The sequence below is a fragment of the Sprattus sprattus genome (genome assembly GCF_963457725.1).
Source record: "Sprattus sprattus genome assembly, chromosome: 4".
NCBI classification, from domain to species: Eukaryota; Metazoa; Chordata; class Actinopteri; order Clupeiformes; family Clupeidae; genus Sprattus; species Sprattus sprattus.
The window spans coordinates 42649578-42674151 of NC_137923.1; the positions used below are offsets into that span (position 1 = coordinate 42649578).

The 24574-nt window shown below is 41.3% G+C and overlaps 1 protein-coding gene across 1 annotated transcript; it reads left to right on the plus strand.

Moving 5' to 3' along the window:
* The first annotated feature begins 7293 nt into the window (after nucleotides 1-7293).
* On the plus strand, nucleotides 7294-14391 carry rnmt (RNA (guanine-7-) methyltransferase). Its single transcript, XM_080837467.1, has 11 exons — nucleotides 7294-7346; nucleotides 8133-8422; nucleotides 8552-8690; nucleotides 9074-9196; nucleotides 10340-10455; nucleotides 10802-10983; nucleotides 11454-11618; nucleotides 11915-12032; nucleotides 12679-12780; nucleotides 13043-13076; nucleotides 13421-14391. Exons 2-11 carry the CDS (start codon nucleotides 8225-8227, stop codon nucleotides 13456-13458), a joined length of 1215 nt encoding a protein of 404 aa, XP_080693593.1. The 5' UTR covers nucleotides 7294-7346; nucleotides 8133-8224; the 3' UTR covers nucleotides 13459-14391.
* The last annotated feature ends 10183 nt before the right edge of the window (nucleotides 14392-24574 follow it).

Sequence of the window (24574 nt, forward strand, 5' to 3'; positions counted from 1 at the left end):
TACACCCTGCTCAAAGGGTCCGCCTTTCTAAAAGTTATGCCCTGCTCGTTGGCTTGTAGACCGTAAAATCTATAACACAAGCAAATCAGTCACTACAAGAGCACCTGCATTTCAGTTTATATATTTCATGTATTTGAACTAATTTACCTTATCTGGCGAACTCGATGTAGAATATGTGTCTGGCCTGTTTGAACACCCAAGCCAATAGAGAGCGTGCCTTCCGTCCAGTGATTTAGAAAAGACCATAGACATATATACATATATGTATATATGTCTATGGAAAAGACCACAAAGTGTGCTACTACTTCACATGACTGAACTCCTTTTCATTGTGTAGTTGGATTAATGCGTTAGACCAAAGTGATTAGTTGCAGGCTGCTGCTAGAGATAAGAAGCTTGCTCACGGTCTACTTCAGGTAGTGATGTATCTCAGGGAGCCAACATTTGTCACCCGAGCTGTTCAGAGTGGAGGGTTTCATAAAACAAAAAGAAACTTGGAAAAAAAAGGTACAAGAATAATATAATTCCGAAGCAAAAGTGTCCCGATGTTCCTTAATAACCCGGTTGAGTTATTCCTCTTCGATTCTTTGTTCTAGATGTTTTATGCATTTGTTTACATTTTTGGGGCCTGACATGTAAACATGCAGTAAAATATATGTAAGGAAGATGCCACAGTGATTACATTGTTTTGAGGCTCCATGCATTTATAGGATCTACAACATTTACTGCATAAGATGACTGTAAATCTTTCAACTCTACTGTTAAATTTACTTCAGTTTGGTTATTTAATTGTGATTGTGGTCGAACTCTCAGCAAGATTCTTAAAAGCAAGGTCTAACACCAACCATAAACCAAGACTGATACATCTACATCAGTTAAAAAAACAGAAATGGAACAGCTCTCAGAAGCTGGTTAGTGTGCAGTTGAGGGAGTTTCTAAGTCATCAATGGATCATGCATGCACAGAGAAGAAGCACAAGGTGACCCCAGCACTGAATAGTCACCCTTGGGCAAAAGAAGAAGAGGATGACGAAGGATCCCCCACTAAGAAACTTCCTTCCAGAAGCATCCGACCCCCCTTTTTTGTCTGTGTGCAATGGACAGATGAAAGCCATAATATAAGAACTTTTCTGAGGCTTAGATAGATTGTTTTTTTTAAACCTGCAAACATCGCTTTAAAAATCATTGCCAGGTGCATTTATGTGTTCATGGATCCCTGTAAAAATGCTGATTTGACATGAATATGTTTTCCATCTTAATATTGCGACATTTGTCAACACAAAATTTAAAAAAGTAGATGGTGGATATCGTTTAGGAAAACCGAGGACAGTGGAAAGTTGTTCCATTATCTCAGTGGTGCCTACACAAGTCCAGTTTAGTATTTGGGAGCCCAAGGTTGAAGTTTGCACTGAAAGCGAAAAAAAAAAACTTGTGTGCTTTGTGTTGCTTGAGATAGCTACATATCCCAGAGTGACGGGTGAATCCCAACCCATTTATGAGTATTTTTGTGGGACAGAACCGTGCTGTCCTGCCAGCGACAGACCCAAGCCCACAACCAAGGCATAAATATTGCTTGTGTCACCAAAGTATTTGTTTTGTTAAGAAAACGTTCCTACCACAACTTATCCTTTAACCTTATGAAAGTTGGAAGTTATTAACTTATTTGGTGATTGTTACTCCTTGCATGTTGTTGGATTTATCGACACTAGTCATACTCTTGCAGAGATTTGTTTGTTGGTGTTGATAATCAACCCTGCCAAATATTAGTAGAAACATAAACCCTCTCAAGATTTGTTAACAAGATGACAGCAGCCCTAACCGCTGCACACCCCTTACGGTCCTTTCTTCCTTCTGCATTTCTCCTTTAATTATTTATAGCATCTCTTCTTCCCACACGTCCCCTTGTCTGTCCTCATTTTCTTAACCATTCTCCTCCTCAGAGCTCTGGTGGACATGCGGCACCAGTCCTGTCCTGTCCAGCAGGGGGAACGTAACAGCAGCACCATCCTCACCAGTAGACAATGCAAGCTTGGGCACCCACCCAAAAAGTTTACAGACCGGGGTTCCGAGCAAGGTTTTCGGGGCGAGGGGGAAAGGGGGGGTAATGTGCTGTTTATACGAAGCCTAGGGTCACCGAATCGGGTAAATTTTTCACACAAATCAAATCTTTTAATTTCGTAAAGACTGAGCCTGGTAACGAGAGATTTGCGCAAAGACCGGGCCACCAGATTGTGTTGAACGGGCTGTAGTACATACCCCACGTCTGTAGGTGGCGCTTAAGCACTGCTACAGACAACTGAAAAAACTTGAAAAACGTAGAAGAAAACACTAAACAGCACACGGTAAAGGAGCACAGCACACGGATAAACACATTACACAAGACATTCAAGCTCCAATTAGCAACATTACATTATGGTGGTTAATAAAATCAGTGGTCAGACTAAAGGTTATGCGAAAATGAATTATATTTTCTATTGATAATAAAGAGTTTGGAACAGTACAACATGGCATGTCTGTCATCCCCTTTCCCATTAGGCTTTGCTCCGACCATTTTACATCAATTTATGAATAAAAAAGCAAATTAAATCGCTGGCCAATTTATATTTGTGGTCATGAAAGTTATGTAACGTCTGAATAAAAAGAATTAGATCAAGATAGGAGGCTAATCAAAAATCAGTAGGCTGGATTAATGAGAGTAAGTTCGAGCCATACCATGAGTTAGATGTAAAGCGACAACAATTGTTATACAGTGGGGAAAATAAGTATTTGAACCCTACCGATTTCGCAAGTTTGGCCACTTGCAAATAAATGTGTGATCTAGAATTGTATTGGTAGGTGTATTTTAACAGTGAGAAACAGAATATCAACAAAAAAATTCAAATAACTGCATTTTATAACATTTATGAGTTTATTTGCATTTGATGCAAAAAAAAAAGTATTTGAACCCCCAAGCAAACAGCAAGAATTCTGGCTCACAATGACCAGTTATGTGCCCAAGAAGCACACAGATTAGTCCTCATCAGTGGTGGACAGTAACGAAGTACATGTAATTTGTTACTGTACTTAAGTAACATTTCCATGTATCTGTACTTTACTCAAGTACATTTATTTGGTTAGACTTTATACTTTTACTTCACTACATTTAAAGCGAAAATTATTACTTTTCACTTCTTTACATTTACAGAAACACTCGTTCCTTTTTTATTTTTAATAAAATACCAAAAAGTCAAAGTGTATCGCGACTATAACCAATCAGCGGCAGCGCCCAGCGCACGATTATCTGCTGAAGTTAACAACAGGTGTCGTCCTGATTGAAGAATTGCAAAGTCACGCTGGAGCTGGAAGCACAAGGTGGTGTACGTGCTTGTGGTCATTGAGAGTTCTTACTCCTAGAGATTATTCATATTATTTGTCATCGAAATGGCTGAGGAGCTGACTGCAGCATCATCGGATAAAACAGAAGTTGGTGCCCAACAACCCTGGCCTTATTTAGCCGAATTGTTTGAATTCATCGAAAAGAAAAAAGAGTCCTATTACTTCAAGTCTCGCCTCTTCATTAAGAACACTACGCTGTCGGCATTCTGGAACTCGCCATCAAATTTAAAAAAGCACATCAATGTAAGTTCGCCATTACATGACTACTACTAACAGAGTGTTTATAAATATGTCCGGGTCATTATATTACATTGAAATACATTACATTAACAGGTGCTTTTATCCAAAGCAATATGCTAGCACCCAAATTATCTGCGGAGATGGTAAGTGCCAGATTCTAAGTGCCAGTTCAATACAGCCTCCCTCACCAAACGTTAATGCCGGGGACACAGTCGAATTCATGGCCAAGCGAAGTGAACTTCGCAATTCATTCCTATGACTACTCTGTTTATGACAAGTGAAATAAATGGAAAATAAAATAATGAAACTTGAAGGAATGCTTTTTGTGTTGTTGCTTCAAAACCACTTGGTCTTACTTAAAGATAATATAGTTTTGAGTATTTTGGGTTTGATTAGGCAAATGTAAAGCATTGTTCACCTGTTCAAGTAGGGGTTTTGATGTGACAGTAAAAAAAAAAAAAACTTTTAACTACTACTTAAGTATTTTTGAAGGCAGATACTTTTGTACTTCTACTCAAGTAAAAAAATGAGGTGAATACTTTTACTTTTACTTGAGTAATATTCAATGCAATGTAACTGTACTTTTACTCAAGTACACAATTGGTTTACTTCGTCCACCACTGGTCCTCATTAGGTCTAACAAGGTACTCCTGATCTCAACTGGTGATGTTTATAAAAGAAACCTGTCCAAAGAATCATACTTCACACCTTCAACCTCACCACCATGGGCAAGACCAAAGAGTTGTCCAAGGACGTCAGAGATAAGATTGTAGACCTGCACAAGGCTGGAATGTGCTACAAAACCATTTGCAAGCAGCTTGGTGAGAAGCAGACAACTATTGGTGCGATTATTCGTAAATGGAGGCAACACCAAACAAATGTTAATCGCTCTAGGTCTGGGGCTCCATGCAAGATATCCCCTTGTGCGGTATCAGTGATCATTCGAAAGGTGCAGAATAACCCCAGAACTACACATGGGGCGCTTGTGAATGATCTCAAGGCAGCTGGGACCACAGTCACCAAGAAAACCATTGGCAACACACCATGCCGTAATTTTTTGAAGTACTGCAGCACTCGCAAGGTCCCCCTGATCAAGGAAGCGCATGTACAGGGCCATCTGAAGTTTGCCATTGCACACTTGAATGATTCAAAGGAGGATTGGGAGACAGAATGTGGTCAGATGATACCAAAATCAAGCTCTTTGGCATCAACTCGACTTGCTGTGTTTGACGGGGGGGGGGGATGCTGAATATGACCCCAAGAGTACATCATACCCACCATCAAGCATGGAGGTGGAAACATTATGCTTTGGGGCTGTTTCTCTGCCAAGGGTACAGGACGACTCCACAGCATCAAGGGGACTATGAATGGGGCCATGTAACGTGGAATATTGGGCTTGAACCTCATTCCCTCCCATTGAAAACACAACCTTAAAGATTTGGAGAGGATCTGCAAAGAGGAGAGGACCAAAATCCCACCTGAGATGTGTGTAAACCTGGTAACCAACTACAAGAAACGTCTGATGTCTGTGCTTGCCAACAAGGGTTATTCCACCAAGTACTAAGTCATTTTTGTCAGTCTGTTTTGCTAGGGGTTCAAATACTTATTTTTTGCATCAAATGCAAATAAAGTCATAAATGTTTTTGTTGATATTCTGTTTCTCACTGTTAATATACACCTACCATTACAATTATAGATCACACATTTCTTTGCAAGTGGCCAAACTTGTGAAATCGCCAGGGGTTCAAATACTTATTTTCCCCACTGTATATATTGGTTGGAGATCGCCTGTGGATCACGTGGGACAATGACGTCATCAGGTTGCGTGAATCCGTGCAGACAAACACCAGCCCCCGTACCGATTCAAATCTCCTCACTTTCTACCCCCGATTCGGATCGTTGCGGATACCGTGTGCGGATAGAGAGTGTTCGTCTAAATGATAGGGCTATCTGTATTCTGAACTTTACGGACACAGACAAACTAGAATTCGTCTGTACATGGCTTGGGTGGGTAAGGGAAGGAGGGAGGGGTGTTAATGTGTTTTTGGAGAAAGGGTTTGGGATGTGAGTTAAAGTTTGCTGATACAAGCAGAGGAGGTACAGGATGAGCTAGTAGGCCTAGTAGTGGCGTATGCTGCAAGGGGTCACTGGGGCACAGACTCCCCACAAAAATATATAAATTAAAATAGAATCCTTGCACACACATATCACATTACTTGGCTGCTGCTCTTATCTTTCTGAGTGGCTCAGACAAAGAAAACATGAACTATTTTGGACCCTCTCTGAACCGGAGGAGCAGACCTCGGCTCCAACTGGACTGACTTGAGTTGAGTCCGCCACACGACTCTTTGCTTGCTGTTTTTTAATTTTTGCTTCCTGACCAAGTGTGAAATTTGTGCCAAACAGGAGAAGAAAAAAAAAACAGACAAAGAAAGAAAGACATGGGGGGGAATATCAGACTGACCCAGAAAAGTCATTTTTAGTACAATTTAACCTATATGGGAGGAATAAAAAAGTTATTCAGCTTTCTTAGTTCCTTTTGCTTAAGTAACACTTTTTATGTGCCATTTTCAAGACAAGTCATGAAGTTTACAATTTTGTAAGGCTTGTCCTGATTGCTGCTCTTAGAGGATGTTCTCTGGCTGCTCAGCCCCGCCTGGGCTAGCTTTCTGCAGGGCTGAAGTCCACATAGCCGCTGATGTGTTTAAATAGCGAGGGCTTGAGTTAAGCCTGGATGGGTCCCAGGGTCTGGTCAGGGGCCTACTGGCATCGGGATGGGTGGTCCCAGGAGCAGGCGGTCTGCCTCATAGCTCCAGTGTACAAGTACCTCTGCATCCTCCTCTGATGCCGTGGCCAGTCTCTGCCCTGGTAGGGCTTGAATAACTTCCCTTACTTCAATTAGCCTGATAAGATATCCACACCAACTGATAACATAATTCTAACTTGCAGCAAATAAACAAGGAACTCTAACGGTCAAGGCTGACAATGTCTAGCCAGAAAAAGAACATTCAACCAAATAAACAAAGCTATCCTGACCCTGGCCAATATACTGACAACCGACAAGCGACGAACAAAGCTGTCTGGCCTCAAATTTAGATCTGTCATTTAGCTGACTAATGCTGCTGTTACTGACAAACAATAACATGCTGACCACCAGCTGACTACGAATATAAATACAACTGTATATTTTAGCCATTTCAAGAACAGGCCATGTCCTTCTGTCATCTATAGAATTCCACACAGGACGAGCACATATTACACATGGACCCAGGACACGCAGTGCAGATATGGAGATGTAGTGTTTTTTCGTCACGGTTTTAGTTGTTTGCCATATTATCCTGTGGTGTAGAAATACATTTACAAAACGAAAACTTTCCGTGTGTCCACGACATGTTTTACCCCCTGCTCAAAGGTTCCGCATATCTAAAAGTTTTGCCCTGCTAGTTGGCTTGTAGAACGAAAATCTATAACACAAACAAATAGGTCACAATAAAAGCACCTGCATCTCAGTTTATATATTGCACGTAGTTGAACTAATTTACCTGATCTGGCAAACTCAATGTAGAATATGTGTTTGCTTGTCTTGCCTGTTTGAACCTCCAAGCCAATAGAGGGAGCATGCGTTCCAGTGTCTTAGAAAAGACCACCAAGTACTTCACATGACTGAACTCCTCTATCTATCGTGGGGTGCGTAATGGCGGAAAACTCAAGTGATTGTTAACTACGAACCCGGTATTTGAGATTTGTTTTTGTAGACACTGTATGCCCTACCGTGCCGTGCTAACAGTGATTTTGTGAACTGTTATTAGCATAAACTATCAGCATCTTTGACAACATCCTCTGCGATTCTGTGCATGAATGTGTGCTTGCCACGGATGTACTAAGCATAATTCCCATAGGTTGGCTGCAACTAACGTGACATGTAGCTCGCTGCCCTGGGTACATTGTGTCTAGTTAGACTAATGCGTTAGACAAAAGTGATTAGTTGCAAGCTGCTGCTACATATAAGAGCCTTGCTCACGGTGTATCTACTTCAGGTAGCGATGTATCTCAGGGACCCAACATTTGTCAGCCGCGCTCATTAGTTTGCGCAGTTTAAGTGCTATCGGACTACCTATTATGTGCGCGCAGTTGTGGCAAAAGTTCAGAGTGGAAGGTTTCACAGAACAAAAGGGAACTTAAAAAAGGTTATTTTAGAGGTACCATTATTATACAATTCCGAAGCAAACGTGTCCTGATGATCTATTATATCCCTTTTGAGTTATTCCTTCTCGATTCTTTTGTTCTAGATGTTTTATGCATTTGTTTACATTTGTGGCACCTGGCATATGTAAACATGCAGTCAGATATTTGTAAGTCAAAGACTAGTTGATTTCAGTGCTGGATGATTACATTGTTTTGAAGATCCATGCATTTATAGGTTGTACAACATTAACTGCATAGGATGACTGTAAATCTTTCAACTCTACTCTTAAAGTAACTTCAGTTTGGTTGATTGTGATTTCATTCTCTTTTCAGCAAACTATCAGCGAGAATCTTAAAAGGAAGGCTTCTCTTAACTCCAACCATAAACCAAGACTAATACATCTACATCAGTTAAAAAAGCAGAAATGGAACAGCTCTTAGAAGCTGCTCAGTGTGCAGTTGAGGGAGTTTCTAAGTCATCAGAAGCACAAGACAGTGGCAATGGATCATGCATGCACAAAGATGAACCACTGGGAGACACCAGCACTGAACAGTCACCCTTGGGCAAAAGAAAGCGACCTCATGAGGAAGAGGATGATAAAGTATCCCCCACTAAGAAACTGGTAAGAACTCGATTCCTTGTAAGCTATGTTAGTTGAAGTACTGCACAGTCAACATTTACTGTTACTGTACTAATATTCATTTACATGTTCCCCCTTTTCATTCGATTACTGTTTTCCTCTGCTCTGAAGATCACAGACGAGGGTCAGCACAGCAAGAAAGTGGCCTCTCACTACAACTCCCTGCAGGAGTGCGGTTTAGCCGAGCGCAACAGGAGCAGAATTGTCCACATGCGAAACTTCAACAACTGGTTAAAGAGTGTCCTCATAGGTGACATGAACAGTTTGTGTCAATTCCATTATATCTTAAGATGTTAAAGCCAATGTAAGCTTTGTGTATGGTCAGCACTATATCGTGCCTACCTTCACAAACACAGTATTCTTAAATATGGCAGTGCAATAGTTGTGTTAATATGAGCAGCCTTTACACTTTCAAACCTAAAGTCCTTGAAGTCAAGTAATGAGTGTGTGTGTGTGACCACTGGTATTGCTTGAAAAGCTCATGGCTTTGATTCTATATTTGAGCACCTGTCTAATTGAGTTTGGCAAACTGCTGTTCTGCAATCATCTTTCTAGTATCTCTCAGTCTTAAGCATATGCTCTGAGTGATCCTACATCAGTTAAGTCTTTTCTATCCCTCCTTCCACTCCACAGGTGAGATCCTGGATAAGGTGCGTCAGCGTGAAAGAGAGGTGTCTGTGCTGGACCTGGGCTGTGGTAAAGGAGGAGACCTGCTGAAGTGGAGGAAGGGCCACATCAGCAAACTCGTCTGTGCAGGTACAGCAGCCAGTTATGGACTAGTTTCTCTCACTCGCTTTAGTTCCCTCTCCCTCTCTTTCTTTGTGTCTGTCTGAAAGTAAGTCTGTAAATTAAGTTGTTTGCCAGTGCTTCTTAAACATATACTGTAGTGGGCTGAATTGGAAAGGGCCAAATTGTCCGGGTGGTGGGTCACAATGTGTTTGTTGTGAGGGCATGTTGGAAGAAATCTCTCATTCACCCATCTGTGCTCTGCTGGTGCTGTTCTAATACAATTCTGAGTCAGGCTTCCTCAGTGTTCATGTCTGGGATTTTTTTCTCCAAATGACACAAAGGGAGTAGGGACTTACAAAACATGGTTAGATACAATCCTGTTGACCTGTTGCCCAGTCGAAATAAAAAATGTGCATACAAATAAGCAGACATAATTGACAGGTAATTTTCGTGTTGATATAGACTGAATGTGATTGCAACAAAAAAGTATTAACCATTGTCTGATGGTAAGTATCATTGAGATAGTGGTCATTGGTATTCCCATTTAAAAAAAAAAAAACACTGACTGTGACACTCTTGTTAGTGATGGATAGTTGCAGATAGGTGAAGCTGTTCAGAATATGAGATTGACAGTGATTGTACATAATGTCGTGGTTAATTACAGTGATTTTTTTCTTTGACGCTTGATCACTGAAGGTCATATAATGATCAGAGCATTATCCAATCTAGGCATGGCATTTACATTTGTGACTCCTTTTTCAAAGCACCTACATTGCTTGTTTAGATATGGAACCTTCTTGTACGCCAGTACAAAATGAGTTGGAGCTCTGTAAAGTTTAAAGTCCTCACTTTATCAAGGCCCAAGTTTATTTTATTACAAGATGTGAAGACCATGTTAAAATGCACAATAGGAAGGAGCTGAGTAATATCAGTGCAAGGTATCGGCAAAAAAATGGCATACCTATGTCTAGACAACCTGTGTAAAGGTTTAAAAGGTATATAAATGGATTGAATAGTGCAGAAGGTCATAAATCTTTTTGCGTACATTTTTTCAAAACCTTCTTTTGTCACAGACATGTCCTTCACTCTTCAGCTCAAATAGCTTTTCATTTCTCTGTTTCACGACTTTGCTTGTTCAGAAGGTACCATAAGTGTGTGTGTGTGTGTTAGACATAGCAGCCATATCGGTGGAACAGTGTCAGCAGCGTTACGCCGACATGAAGAGAAAGTGTCACTCCAACGAGCGTATCTTCTCTGCCGAGTTTGTCGCAGCCGACTGCACCAAGGTGAACACACACACACACACACACACACAGGCTGTCAAACAGACATATTTATAACAGAAAATGTGCACATACACACACTCATTTGCCCATGTTTGTACACGCCCACACAATCACAGTGCCTGATTAACACCCGTGGGTTGAAACCACTTTATTCCACCTACTGAGTGTATATGTTTCATTTTTTATTTGATGATTATATGTCTCAACTCACTACATGGACTACTTAGGAATGAACATGTTAACATTAAACCGAGAGAACACATACACTCACACTCACTCACACTCTCACCTACACTCACTTTTGTGGAAATGTTTCTGCTAACAGATGTCTGATGTTTTTGTTTAGGAGCTGCTGTCAGAGAAGCTGCCAGACCCGAGTGTTCAGTTCGATGTGTGTAGTTGTCAGTTTGTGTACCACTATTCGTTCGAGACACGGCAGCAGGCCGACACCATGCTGCGCAACGCCTGTGAGAGACTCCGCCCCGGTGGCTTCTTCATCGGCACCACACCCGACGCCTATGAGCTGGTGTAAGGACTCATACTCACGCATACACACACACACACACGCACACGCACACGCACACGCACACACATACACATACATGCAAGCACCCGCACACAGTCATACACATGCACACAAGCACAAAGCAAGGGATTGCTAAAAGGTGGTTGCAATATACAGCCTCACCACTAGATGCCAATAAATCCTACATACTGAACCTTTTAATACAAAGCTGACTTAAATACATGCACATATCCAAACTCAAGTACAATACAGATTTGTAGGCAGTCTCAAATCATATTCACAGAAAAGTGCAGTAATAAAAGCATTTGTTGTTTTTCTTTAAATTTAACCTATGTAGTGGCCGTTTCCTCTTATGTGGTTCAAATGTTCGGCATGGTGAATATTGTTCAGATGATGGCACAGTATATATGACCATACATTATGAATTAAGTGATGTCATATTTAGTTTTTTTGTCTGTTTTGTTTGATTTAGAAGGCGTCTAGAAGCCTCCGAGACCAACTCGTTTGGGAACGAGGTGTACAAAGTCACATTCCAGAAGAAGGATGACTACCCTCTCTTTGGCTGCAAGTATGACTTCAACCTGGAGGGGGTGGTTGATGTCCCAGAATTCCTTGTTTATTTCCCGATGTTTGTAGAGTAAGTATTGACATGGTTGTCTATATTTTTTATATATGATCAAACTTCCACTCTTTGGAAAAAAATAAAAAAAATACACACACACACACACACACACACACACACACACACACACACATTGCCATGTTTACCAGCAGAGGGAGCACTCATCTAAAAAGCTAATTCTTGCTTCTCAGCTCAAGGTATTCATAGCCCCAAGCAGGGAAAAGGCAGCGTCAAAATTGGGACACTTACCTCCAGGCAATCTATCCTCAAAGCACATGTGATTCCATATTTATCACCCTGTTTATTTTCAGGATGGCTAAGAGATACAACATGAGGCTAGTGTACAAGAAGACCTTCCATGAATTTTTCCAAGAGAAAATTCAAAATGAGCAGAATAAAACCCTGATGCAGAGGATGCAGGGACTGGAGGTTAGTTCCACTCACACTCACACTCACACACACACACACACACACACACACACACACACACACACACACACACACTCTCACTCTCACACACACTCTCGCACTCGCACACTCTCTACTCACTCACACACATATACATACACACAGTCTCTCTCTCTCTCCCTCTCTCTACTCACTTACTCTGCCTCATTTACTCTATCCTTTGTCTTAACTGCATTTGGAAGTTGTTCCATTCCTTCTCTCCATAATAGGTTGTGCTTACTGGGACACCCACTTCCGTAAACAACTTCACCCCTTCTATCCCTTTGAAAGCATCCTTTCAGTAGCCTTATCTTTACGGTTGATTTGTCTCTGGATGTGTTGGGTCACCTTGCACAACACACGTTTGCATGCAGAAAAGTTCTCTAATAGCCTCCACATAAAAGGTGCCACAAATTAGCAATTAGCAGACACTTTAAAGAGAAACTTTAAAGAGAAATTTCGGAGTGCATCCTCCCACTCACACCACATTCAAGGACTTTGTAATTTAGGTGCATTTCTGTGGCAGTAAATCAGATCAGACGCCTGCATGAAGAACTCTCATGTTTGTTGTATTTATAGTTTGAATAATAGATGACTAAACTACTTTTCTTTTTCTTTTTGGTCATAGCATTACCCAGCTGATGGTGGGAATAAGCTGGCTTCTGATAGAGCAGAGGAGTACGAACACGCCAAGACACGATCTGAACAAGAGAATGCCAGGATGCCACTGGTAGGCTGCAGCTGAGTTGTTCAGCCTGGTTAAGCATAATAATTACAGTAAAGGCCAAACTTGGTTTACATAAGTACAAACAGATCAATAGAGTATGCGCTGAGCACAAGGTATGCATTTTTAATTAAAAAGGCTATGCGCATAATTTATGTGTTGCACGTTTGTGTTTTTTAAATGTATTTTGTTATTTATTTATTTATTTGTCTATCCACCCACCCACCATCCCATTAAATGAGATGCCAATTTCTGTTTTTCCTCACAGGGAACTTTAAGCAAGTCTGAATGGGAGGCCACAAGTAAGCACAAAAAAATCACTGTACATGTTCTCACTTTTAGAATCCATTAGTTACATAGCTGACTGGGCTGTCAGTTTGATTCCATGTTTTAGCCCGAGAGAAAAGTTTGTCTGACATTACATGACATTTTCATTAGCTAAGAGTTAAGGCATGGGGACTTGGCACTGGATCTATTTGCAGTAACCACACCTCTATGGTTGGAGGTGTGCTGCTATGTACCCATCCACATGGCTGCTCATCAGTGGGCTACTCTACTGTGTCCATCCACATGGCTGCTCATCGGTGGGCTACTCCATTTTCATTTTTGACGTATTCTTTCTTGCGTATTCTCTTGTGGTTTTCAGGCATATACCTGGTGTTTGTGTTTGAGAAGATGACATGAAAATGGAAGAGTTCAAGAGGACACGAGAGGACTGTACTGGTTATTTTTTTTTTCTTTTTTTTCTTAGTATATATTTGGCCTGTACAAAGCTTGTCTGTGAAGTGTCTGGCTCAAAGTGATGGGGCAAAAACATTTTTGTACAACAGCCATTGTTTGCATTTCTTGTGTTTTGGAAAATGGTTAAAATGAAAGACATACCTAAAAAAAAAAAAGCATATTGATAGGAAACGCACTCATGTATAGCCTACACCCACGCACTCTACCGTAACTGCTTTGAGTACTGTTTGTTAGACACCTCTTTGCCACCAACATCAAAGCTGTGATTTATGTTTAGCTGAGGCTCAGTGACGTAGCAAGAATCACTTCAAATCTGTTATTGATTGCCTGATAAAATCACCCCCTCGGCACAACGCCTACATACATCAAAGTGAATCTCTGCATTGTTGCGCATCAGCAAACGGTAAACACACAATCTCGCCGAGTGTGAGCTGCCCTTGGCCGTTTCCCTCATGGTGTCTCATGACTGAGTGTGTTCTCCATGGTCGTCAGTCCGGATCCCCTGAAGTGCTGCCCAGCTTTACCAGAAGCACGCATTTGTTTTTTCTGACAGAGGAAATTGGTTTTGAGAAATAAAATAAAAATGTGCAGGCCCTTTTGAGAGGATGTGTTTGATGGGTAATGGCTGTCAGTTTTCCACTGTAAGGTATTTTGGTTGTGAGCATGTGGGAGGTGTTGTGGGTTGGCATGATGGGCTTTTTAAAACAGTGTTTTGTAGAAGTCTGCCTGTGGACTGTCAAAATCCCAATTAAATGACTAACCCCCTATATTAAACCAGATGCTTTTTCTCTAGCCTACTTCTGTCTGAGCAGTCTGTCGTCTAAAAAAAAGAAAAGTATTCTGTGCATCCTGTTCATTTGTGCAACACAGTATTTTTTCTCTGCATCAGTCTGGTCTAACAAGTTAAGGATGATGCCTTTACCTGGGTACTGTTCGGCGACGCTCGCTAAGCGGTTTAGCGAGCTAAATTCCAGGCTAAAAAAAGACAACACCGCTTAAGCGAGTTCGCAGAAGCAACTTTTTATCAATCACCATGGTAATTAATCGCTTAGCCCTAACCTGCTCCAGGGCCCTGTTCGGCGTACAACTGAAGCTAAGATAATTAATTTAGCTCGCAACTGGAGATTAACTAGCTAGCTAATTGAGAACAGGCCAAGCCCGTCTGGCGACGGGCGCTAATTTATTTTAACCTCTCGTTCATTTATCCCAGGCTAAAATCATCAGCTAAATTGCGCGTGCATGTCCTGCTTTAAAAGGCATGAAAGGTCGATAACCAAAACCAGGATTTTTTGAACGGCATTATAGTCTAAACTCAAAGAAAAAGACTCATTTTTTTCTCCGCTAAGGCGGGATATGACCATGAACGCGTTATGAAGAATTCAAGACCATAATCATGTCAAAATTCATCACTGTCGCAACTGCAACAGCATTAAAGAAACTTTCCATAGGCTGTGTAAGTAGTGATATCTTTTCTTGATATGAACATGTGACTTTGGTGCAGCGGGCAGAGCGTAGGGCTTGCATGCAGTTAATCGCCGGTTCGATTCTCTTCACCTTCGTAGGATTGTAGTTTTAAATCGCTTTGAATAAAACCGTCTGCTAAATGACTTAATGAAAATGTATTAATAAGAAATTCAATAAATTGAAGCAATGCAAATAAATTGTGTTTCTTTCTTTCTTCTTATCATGCAACCACCTTACCATCCACATCCACCATCCACCACTGCACAAAAACTAGACACGTTTGCAATGATGTAAGTTAAAGTAGGTAAAACAACTTTAGCCAATATCTCCGTAATGGTGATGGGTTATGTGCTCAAATTTCCTGGGATCAAAGAAAACGTTAGTATTCATGTGCAAACTAAAAATCACGTCTCAGTCTGAGCATGAAAGTTATTTCTGGTTTATCAACTGTACCAATGTCATATAATTATGAGTGCTTTGTTCTCCGCATCGCCGACATTACAAAAATAGAAGACATTCAATGTTCGACGGTGGTGTATGCAATAAATGACTCGAGAAGGTCTTTTAAATTAATTATTCCTTGTCGGGTGGATCGGTAGCAGTCATACAAGAACTCATCATGATGGAAAAATGGATCTTCTTGGCGATCGCAAAGAACTCTTCCTACGCTAATCAAACTATTAACCTTGTCAATGGGATCCCTCCTTTGGGCGTGGGTGGCAAGTTTAGCCAGCTAAACTTTGCTTAGCCTGTCCTGGAGCAGGCTAGGGCTAAGCGATTAATTACCATGGTTATTGAGCAAAAGTTGCTATGGCGAACTCTCTAAAGCGGCGTTGTCTTTTTTTAGCCTGGAATTTAGCTCGCTAAACCGCTTAGCGAGCGTCGCCGAATAGTACCCAGGGCAGGCTAACCAAAGTTTAGCTGGCTAAACTTGCCACACCCACGCCAAAAGGAGGGATCCCATTGAGAAGGAGTCATATTGTAGTTTGATTAGCGTAGGAAAAGTTCTTTGCGATCGCCAAGAAGATCCATTTTTCTATCATGATGAGTTCTTGTATGAGCACTACCGATCCACCCGACAAGGAATAATTAATTTAGAAGACCTTCTCCAGTCATTTATTGCATAGCCCACCACCGTAGAACATTGAATGTCTTCACTTTCTTGCCAGTCGTTGCCTTCATTTTTGCAATGTGGCGATGCGAGAACAAAGCACTCATAATTATATGACAGTGGTAGCCTATTAGTAGCCTACAGTTGAGACATTGGTACAGTTGATAAACCCGAAATAACTTTCATGCTCAGCCTGAGACATGATTTTTTGTTTGCACATGAATACTAACGTTTTCTTTGATCCCAGGAAATTTGAGCACATAACCCATCTCCATTACGGAGATATTGGCTAAAGTTGTTTTACCTACTTTAACTTAGGCTACATCATTGCAAACGTTAGTTTTGCAAACGTGTCTAGTTTTTGTGCAGTGGTGGATGGTGGATGTGGATGGTAAGGTGGTTGCATGATAAGAAGAGAGAAAGAAACACAATTTATTTGCATTGCTTCAATTTATTGAATTTCTTATTAATACATTTTCATTTAGTCATTTAGCAGACGGTTTTATTCAAAGCGATTTAAAACTACAATTCTACGAAGGTGAAGGGAGAACCGGCGAATTACTGCATGCAAGCCCTACGCTCTACCTGCTGCACCAAAGTCACCTGTTCGTATCAAGAAAAGATATCACTATTTAGACAGCCTATGGACAGTTTCTATGCTGTTGCAGTCGCGACAGTGATGAATTTTGACATGATTATGGTCTTGAATTCTTCATAACGCGTTCATGGTCATATCCCGCCTTAGCGGAGAAAAAAATGAGTCTTTTTCTTTGAGTTTAGACTATAATGCCATTCAAAAAATCCTGGTTTTGGTTATCGACCTTTCATGCCTTTTAAAGCAGGACGTGCACGCGCAATTTAGCTGATGATTTTAGCTTGGGATAAATTAACGAGAGGTTAAAATAAATTAGCGCCCGTCGCCAGACGCGCTTGGCCTGTTCTCAATTAGCTAGCTAGTTAATCTCCAGTTGCGAGCTAAATTATTTATCTTAGCTTCAGTTGTACGCCGAACAGGGCCCTGGTGTTAAGGCTAAAATCCTGCCAAGCGAGATAGGCTAGAAATGTACCTGGAGACTTTGGTGAAATTATCGATATTTAAGCCTTCAGATCCTTGAGCAGAAAGTCAATATTTGCAAATCTCCAGAGGCTAATGAAAACAATCTCAAGGAATCAATGAGTGAGCACCATTGATGTCTTGTTACAAAAGCCTTCATTAATAAATACAAATCCACCTACATCATCAGCTGAATACAAGCTTACCAGTCCCAAAGGGTGAGTAGTTCTTGTAATTTTTGTAAGAGAAAACAACGGTTGAGATTAAATAAATATTTTTTACAAAAACATGTGTGCCACTATTATAGGCACCCCTAGAAAAATCTTATAATTGAAATCTAACTGAAGTATATTTCCAGTCATGTTTTACATTTTTAAGTTCACCTGTTTAATCATGAACTCTTAAGAGGTTAACCATGACTTCCTGTTCCACTGATGTACAAATATGAGATGACACAGGCCAAATTCCATTAGTCATTCATCACAATGGGAAAGACCCAAGAACACAGTGACGATGTGTAATGAAAAGTTGTTGAGCTGCACAAATCAAGAAATGGACACAAGAAAATCTCGTACCAGTTGAAAATACCCATTTCCACTATCATGGAAATTATAAAGAAGTTTAAAGTGTCAGGTGATGTTAAGAATCAGCCTGAAAGACGACATGTGTGTACATTGACCCCACGCACCGTGAGGAGGATGGTTCAACTGGCAAAATAATCTCCAAGGATCACAGCTGGAGAATTGCAGACATTAGTTGAGTCTTTGGGTTAGAAAGTCTCCAAAACTACCATCAGACGCCACCTACATCACCACAGGTTGTTTTGGAGGGTTGCCAGAAAAAAGCCTCTGCTGTCAATCAACAACAAACTAGAGTGCTTACAGTTTGCCAAATGGAAGTCAGACTTTCAATGGGACTGAGTTAAATGGTCAGATGAGACCAAAATAAAGCTTTTTGGCAAAAACAACAAAGGTGGGTTTGGCGTAGACAGAAAGATAGCCATACAGAAAAGCACCCCATACCTACTGTGAAGTATGGTGGCCGATCTTTGATGTTGTGGGGCTGTTTTTCTTCCAAAGGCCCTGGACATCTTGTTAGGATACATGGTATCATGGACTCGATCAAATACCAGCAGATATTAAATGAAAACCTAACAGCCCCCTCTAGTAAGCTTAAAATGGGCCATGGTTGGACCTTCCAGCAAGACAATGGGCCTCATTCTCGACAGCAGTTGGGAAGACTTTCCGAAGGATTTCAGAAGGAACTCCACTTCGGAAACATTTATGAAAACATTTGCATTCTCGTTATTTTTTTCTTCTGTGCTTTCTTCTGAACTTCAGACAACTTTCAGAACTCGAAATAGCAGTCGTAACTCTACCGGAATCTTCTCAAATGGGATTCCACGGGCCATCTTGTGGTTATTTGAGGAATCGCGTTGAGGAATGACATTTGAAAAAACTCCGTATTACAGTAAAAGGGTTAACGGGCGAATTTGTGAGAACCCGTTGGTGATTGCGTTCACGTCAACTCTACAGACATCCTCGGATTAAAATAATTATGATAATAATAAATACGAGAATATTTGTATCATAAACAATTATGTTTCACATTTATAGTCATCATTTTACGAGGTAGTGTTTGTTACACTAGGTCTATATGGCTCGTAGCTTGACTGTTCTCTCCCTTGTACGTCACTTTGGATAAAGGCCGCGTCTGCTAAGAGACTGATTGTGAATGACATGAACACTGCAAATGTAAGTGAATAAATAAATAAACACTAAGCTCTATCTCTAAGAACTAAGGGATGAATTCATTGCAATTTATACTACTACTGGTGGCCAGTCTTCACCCCAATGTTGGCCATTTCGAACGAAAAGACGGACTACAATTTATACTCGTACTTGGGACCGGTCTTCACACCTATGGTGCCTATTTTTCGATTTAAAAAAAAAAAAAGTGACTACTTAAATGTGTTTTACGGACTTCGGACGTTCAACGTTATACAATATATCCACCTTATTAATGAACACCTGTTACGAGGTGGATTCGGGAGATTGCGATAGCACACGTTTCTAAAATTGCGTCTCCTAATAAGGAGCTGGCAGGGCGTGTATGTATGCAAATCCACTTTCACGAGAACGCGCATCAATCTAAAGGCGCTCACATGCTTGTCCGATCGTGCTCTCCGATCTCACGAGGCACGCCCTTAAACGCCCTCCTTGAAGTGGGACCACACCTTTGAGCACCTCGGAGAGCCATCCGAGGGTGTCGGATGGCCTCTGGAGCACCGCTTGAATTTTCTCACTATCCGATCCGAGCTGTCCGACACCCCTGGCTAATGACGTTTCCTGTTTCGTTCCCTATATGACAGCGCCTCCGTTTTTTAAAAAATCGCTGAGAGATCGCTGGGAACCTGGGGCTGGAGGTCCAGGAGTGCATTAGGAGTTGGAGGAAGATCAGGGACAAGTTTGTAAAAATGAAAAAAAAACTATGAAGGGCACCAGCGGCGATGCAGGAGGAAAACCGACATCTCCCTTCTTCCTTGCTCCATCGTGGCTCTCGCGGCATATAAAGCATAGGGAGACGTCGTCTAATTACAGCAATAATAAAAACATTTCTTGGTTTTCGAACAGCCTCTTTGCGTTTGAGTTAGCAGAGCATGCAGTGTAAATGATTAAATTGTAAAGAACCTGAATTGTAGACGTAAAAAAGCAGAACTGTTTGTGTGGTATAATAATAGAAAATATTCGACAATAACCGCAAGCTTGGTCATTGTCATTAGTAATTCATTTCACAACAACAGCCTCTGATCATTAACTAAAAATACACGGGATAAAAACAAACGATTTCTTATTTTATAGTTTGTTGATGATGATGTAATGACCTTGTAACATCATAATAAACCGATGGTAATCTCCACAGCCCCTCGTAGAACCATGCAGGTAAAGGTGAGTCGTACGATCATCAGATTAGAAAGGGCGTGTCTCTCGTGAAGTCGTACGAGGTGAATTGGATAACCATGCAAATGCCTTTAGAAGCTATTCGGAAGGAACCCAGCTGAGAAGACTTCGGCTGCTTATGAACACATTTTCAAGCGTGCGGGAATGCAGCGGAAGCGTTTCTCTTACGTTGTTTTTGCGAAGTCGTGTAAGAAACATTTCTGAAGAACTACAGAAAAAGGTCGAGAATGAGGCCCAATGATCCGAAGCATACCTCAAAATCAACACAAAAATGGTTCACCGGCCGCAGAATAAAGGTTTTGCCATGGCCATCACAGTCCCCCGACCTAAACCCCAAAGAAAATCTGTGGGATGAGCTGAAGCCGAGTCTACAAGCGTTGACCTCAGAATCTGAAGGATCTGGAGAGATACTTTATGTAAGAATGGTGTCAGATCCCGTGCCATGTGTTCACCAACCTTATCAGGCATTATAGGAGAAGACTCAGAGCTGTTATCTTGGCAAAGGGAGGCTGCACAAAACATTTAATTAAGGGGTGCCAATACCTGTGCACACATGTTTTGAAGAATAATATTTGTTTGATGTAAAAAAAAAAACTTTTTCTCTCAATTATTTTACCTCAATGAAAAGGTAAGATTTTTATGAATATTTTGAGTGGAAGACCAAGAGGATAAACAGCAAAGACATATTTTTTCATAGCCTGTTTGCTCATATTCACTAGGGGTGCCAATAATGGTGAGCAGGACTGTATAATCACGCCCCGCGCAGCTGAACCTTAATAGAATCTCAGCACCCAACCAGTCCAGAAGAGAGAGGAGGACACCGAAGGTCCACTGACGGGGCCACCTCGTCCAAGCAGTAGAGGTGTACAAAGGTATTGGAGGACGCCCATGATGAGACAGAGCACACCTCTTCCACTGGCACACCCCTAAACAATGCCCAGGATACCGCCATTCTGCTTCCAGATATAAAACCTCCATGACTTCCAGTTATAAGCCAAGGACCACCCTCAGCCCAGTGGGAGAGCCGCTGTTAAAACAGCACCCTGCCATGAGCTGGATTAACAAATTGGACAGAGTTGGTCACATGACCGAAACTCCTGAGAGTGAGAAATATGTGTACACAGTGGCTGCACTGGGCACAGTGCATGTAGCCTCTACTCCTCAGAGTGAAATGGAGGAGTAGAGAAAGCAAATAAGTCAAATGGCATAGACATATAAAACACAGGCACGATCTTAGGTACATCAGCGGCTTAAGGGTGCAAAATGACCTTTGTTTCACTGGGTGCACGAAGGATAGTCCACAGACAAATGGTTCAAAAGGAGAACCGCCATTCGCCTGACTAGAATTGACGCTTTAATGTGCTTGTCTATATACAACGCAGGTTACATCTGCGTAGCATGACTTTGCTGGCCAACAGGGGGCCACCAGAATGAGAGTCCATCTTGATGCACCCGCTCCATTGGAATAGAATCAGTTCCAGCAGAGGGAATGCGGGCAGAAGACACTTTGGCCATCTGTGTGCAAGGGCATCCACTCTGAGTGGAGCGCCGGCATCCTTAATCGAAAAGAACAGCCCAAAGTGTTATTTTGATGCAAAGTGATCAACGTTGGCCTTGCCCAACTGACCCCAGATCTGTGCCACCACCTGTATGTGAAGTCGCCACTCTCTCACAAGAGGTCCCCCCTGGAGAGAAGGTCTCCCCCCAGATTCCGATAACGTGGGACATGAGTCGCCCTGACTGACAACAGATGCAGACTGCACTAGGTGAGAAAGATTCAAAAGCAGGAGGGACTCAGGTAGCTAATAGCTAATACAAAACACAAAAACTTTAAACAGAAATCAATATTTTTATTTTATAGTATAACCTGACTGTAAAAGTACACTACTTACTACTGAAGGAGAACTTCCACTGTTCCCATCAATATTCAATCATCTCCACAACGTGGAAAAAGGTGGAAGACTAAGTAAGCATCAGTCATTTATCCATGTTGTAAATATCTAGGTTACAGAGATGCCTAACAATAGTTCAGCTCAATCAGCTCAGATCTGTTTAATGGATATGGGCCAAATCAACAAACCATCTTTTAAACACATCTTCTGGGGCTTTCGATTGAGTGGTGGGGAAAAAAATCTGTGCCAAATTTGTAAGCCAGCAAAAATACTGCTCTGCTTGCAGCTGAAATGTCTATCACTTCTAGCTGGCCAACCGCTGTGTGTGAGCTACAGTGGATCTAATGGCTTTGGTGCAGTGTGTGTCATCAGCACTTTGAGAAATACAATTCTATGATTAACTGGTTAACCAGAGTAACTGGTGCTGCCTCCTCTTATTTATTGAAATAACCCATTATTTGTTCAAACTTTGTGGTCTGTCTCCAGTTTGTAGCGGTTCACGAGCCGGTTTGTAACAAGACGTTGAGATTAAAATCCACTGCTGAAATGCCCTCGTATGAAGCAAACCCATCAGTACTGCCGCTGTCATTGATGCCACCAAACCCAATAGTCAGAGACTGAAAGTGCAGTTTGTGTCCACACTGAAACTGAGCCAGACGTTAGCAGAACAAGGCATTCTGTGTTCAAACAAATTCGCTCAACTGGTGAGAGAGCATGTCAAGAGCCCAAAACTCACTGAAAATAGAAAGAGGACATTGGGCCTCATTCTCAACCTTTTTCTGTAATTCTTCAGAAATGTTTCTTACACGACTTCGCAAAAACAACGTAAGAGAAACGCTTCCGCTGCATTCCCGCACGCTTGAAAATGTGTTCCTAAGGTGCTATGCACACGAAGTCTAGGGCCTCCGAATCGGATTTACTTTTCACACCAATCGAATCTTTTAATTTCGTAAATACGGAGGCTGGCAACGAGAGATTTGCGTAAACACGGAGGCAGCAGATTGTGGTGAACCGACTGTAGTACATACCTCACGCCTGTGGGTGGCGCTTTAGCGCTTTATTTACACAACTGAAAAAACGTGAAAAACCTAGAAGAAGGTACTTCACAGCACGAGGATAAACACATCACACAAGACATTCAAGCTCCAATTAACAACATTACATTATGATAGTTAATATCAGTGGTCAGACTAAAGGATATGCGAAAATGAATTATTTTTTCTATTGATAATAAAGAGTTTGGAACAGTAACATGACATGTCTGTCATCCCATTTCCCATGATGCATTGCTCCGAGCATTTTACATACATTTATGAATAAAAAAGCAAATTAAGTCGCTGGCCAATTTATATTTGTGGTCATGAAAGTTATGTTACGTCTGAGTAAGAAGAATTAGATCAAGATAGGGGGCTAATCAAAAATCAGAAGACTGGGTTAATGTTAGTGAATTCGAGGCCCACCACGAGTGAGATTTTGAGGGAGAACAAGGGATATAAATAGTGGTTGGAGATCTCTATTTGATCCCCGTACCGATTCAAATCTACTCACTTTCTACCCCGGACTGCGATTGTTGCGGAAACAAGGTGCGGATAGAGAGTGTTCGTATGTATGCTAGGGCTATCTGTATTAGCTATCCGTATCAGATTGACAAACTAGGCTCCATGTAAACGACCTCTAAGCAGCCGAAGTCTTCTCAGCTGGGTTCCTTCCGATTAGTTTCTTAGGTTGATGCGCGTTCTCGTGAAAGTGGATTTGCATACATACACGCCCTGCCAGCTCCTTATTAGGAGACGCAATTTTAGAAACGTGTGCTGTCGCAATCTCCCGAATCCACCTCGTAACAGGTGTTCATTAATAAGGTGGAGATATTGTATTACGTTGAACGTCCGAAGTCCGTAAAACACATTTAAGTAGTCACTTTTTTTTTTTTTAATCGAAAAATAAGCACCATAGGTGTGAAGACCGGTCCCAAGTACGAGTATAAAGTGTAGTCCGTCCTGTTGTTCGAAATGGCCACCAGTAGTAGTATAAATTGCAATAAATTCATGCCTTACTTCTTAGAGATTGAGCTTAGTGTTTATTTATTTATTCACTTACATTTGCAGTGTTCATGTCATTCACAATCAGTCTCTTAGCAGACGCGGCCTTTGTCCAAAGTGACGTACAAGGGAGAGAACAGTCAAGCTACGAGCCATATAGACCTAGTGTAACAATAAACACTACCTCGTATAATTATGACTATAAATGTGAAACGTAATTGTTAATGATACAAATATTCTCGTATTTATTATTATCATAATTATTTTAATCCGAGGATGTCTGTAGAGTTGACGTGAACGCAATCACCAACGGGTTCTCACAAATTCGCCCGTTAACCCTTTTACTGTAATACGGAGTTTTTTCAAATGTCATTCCTCAACGCGATTCCTCAAATAACCACAAGATGGCCCGTGGAATCCCATTTTAGAAGATTACGGTAGAGTTACGACTGCTATTTCGAGTTCTGAAAGTTGTCTGAAGTTCAGCAGAAAGCACAGAAGAAAAAAATAACGAGAATGCAAATGTTTTCATAAATGTT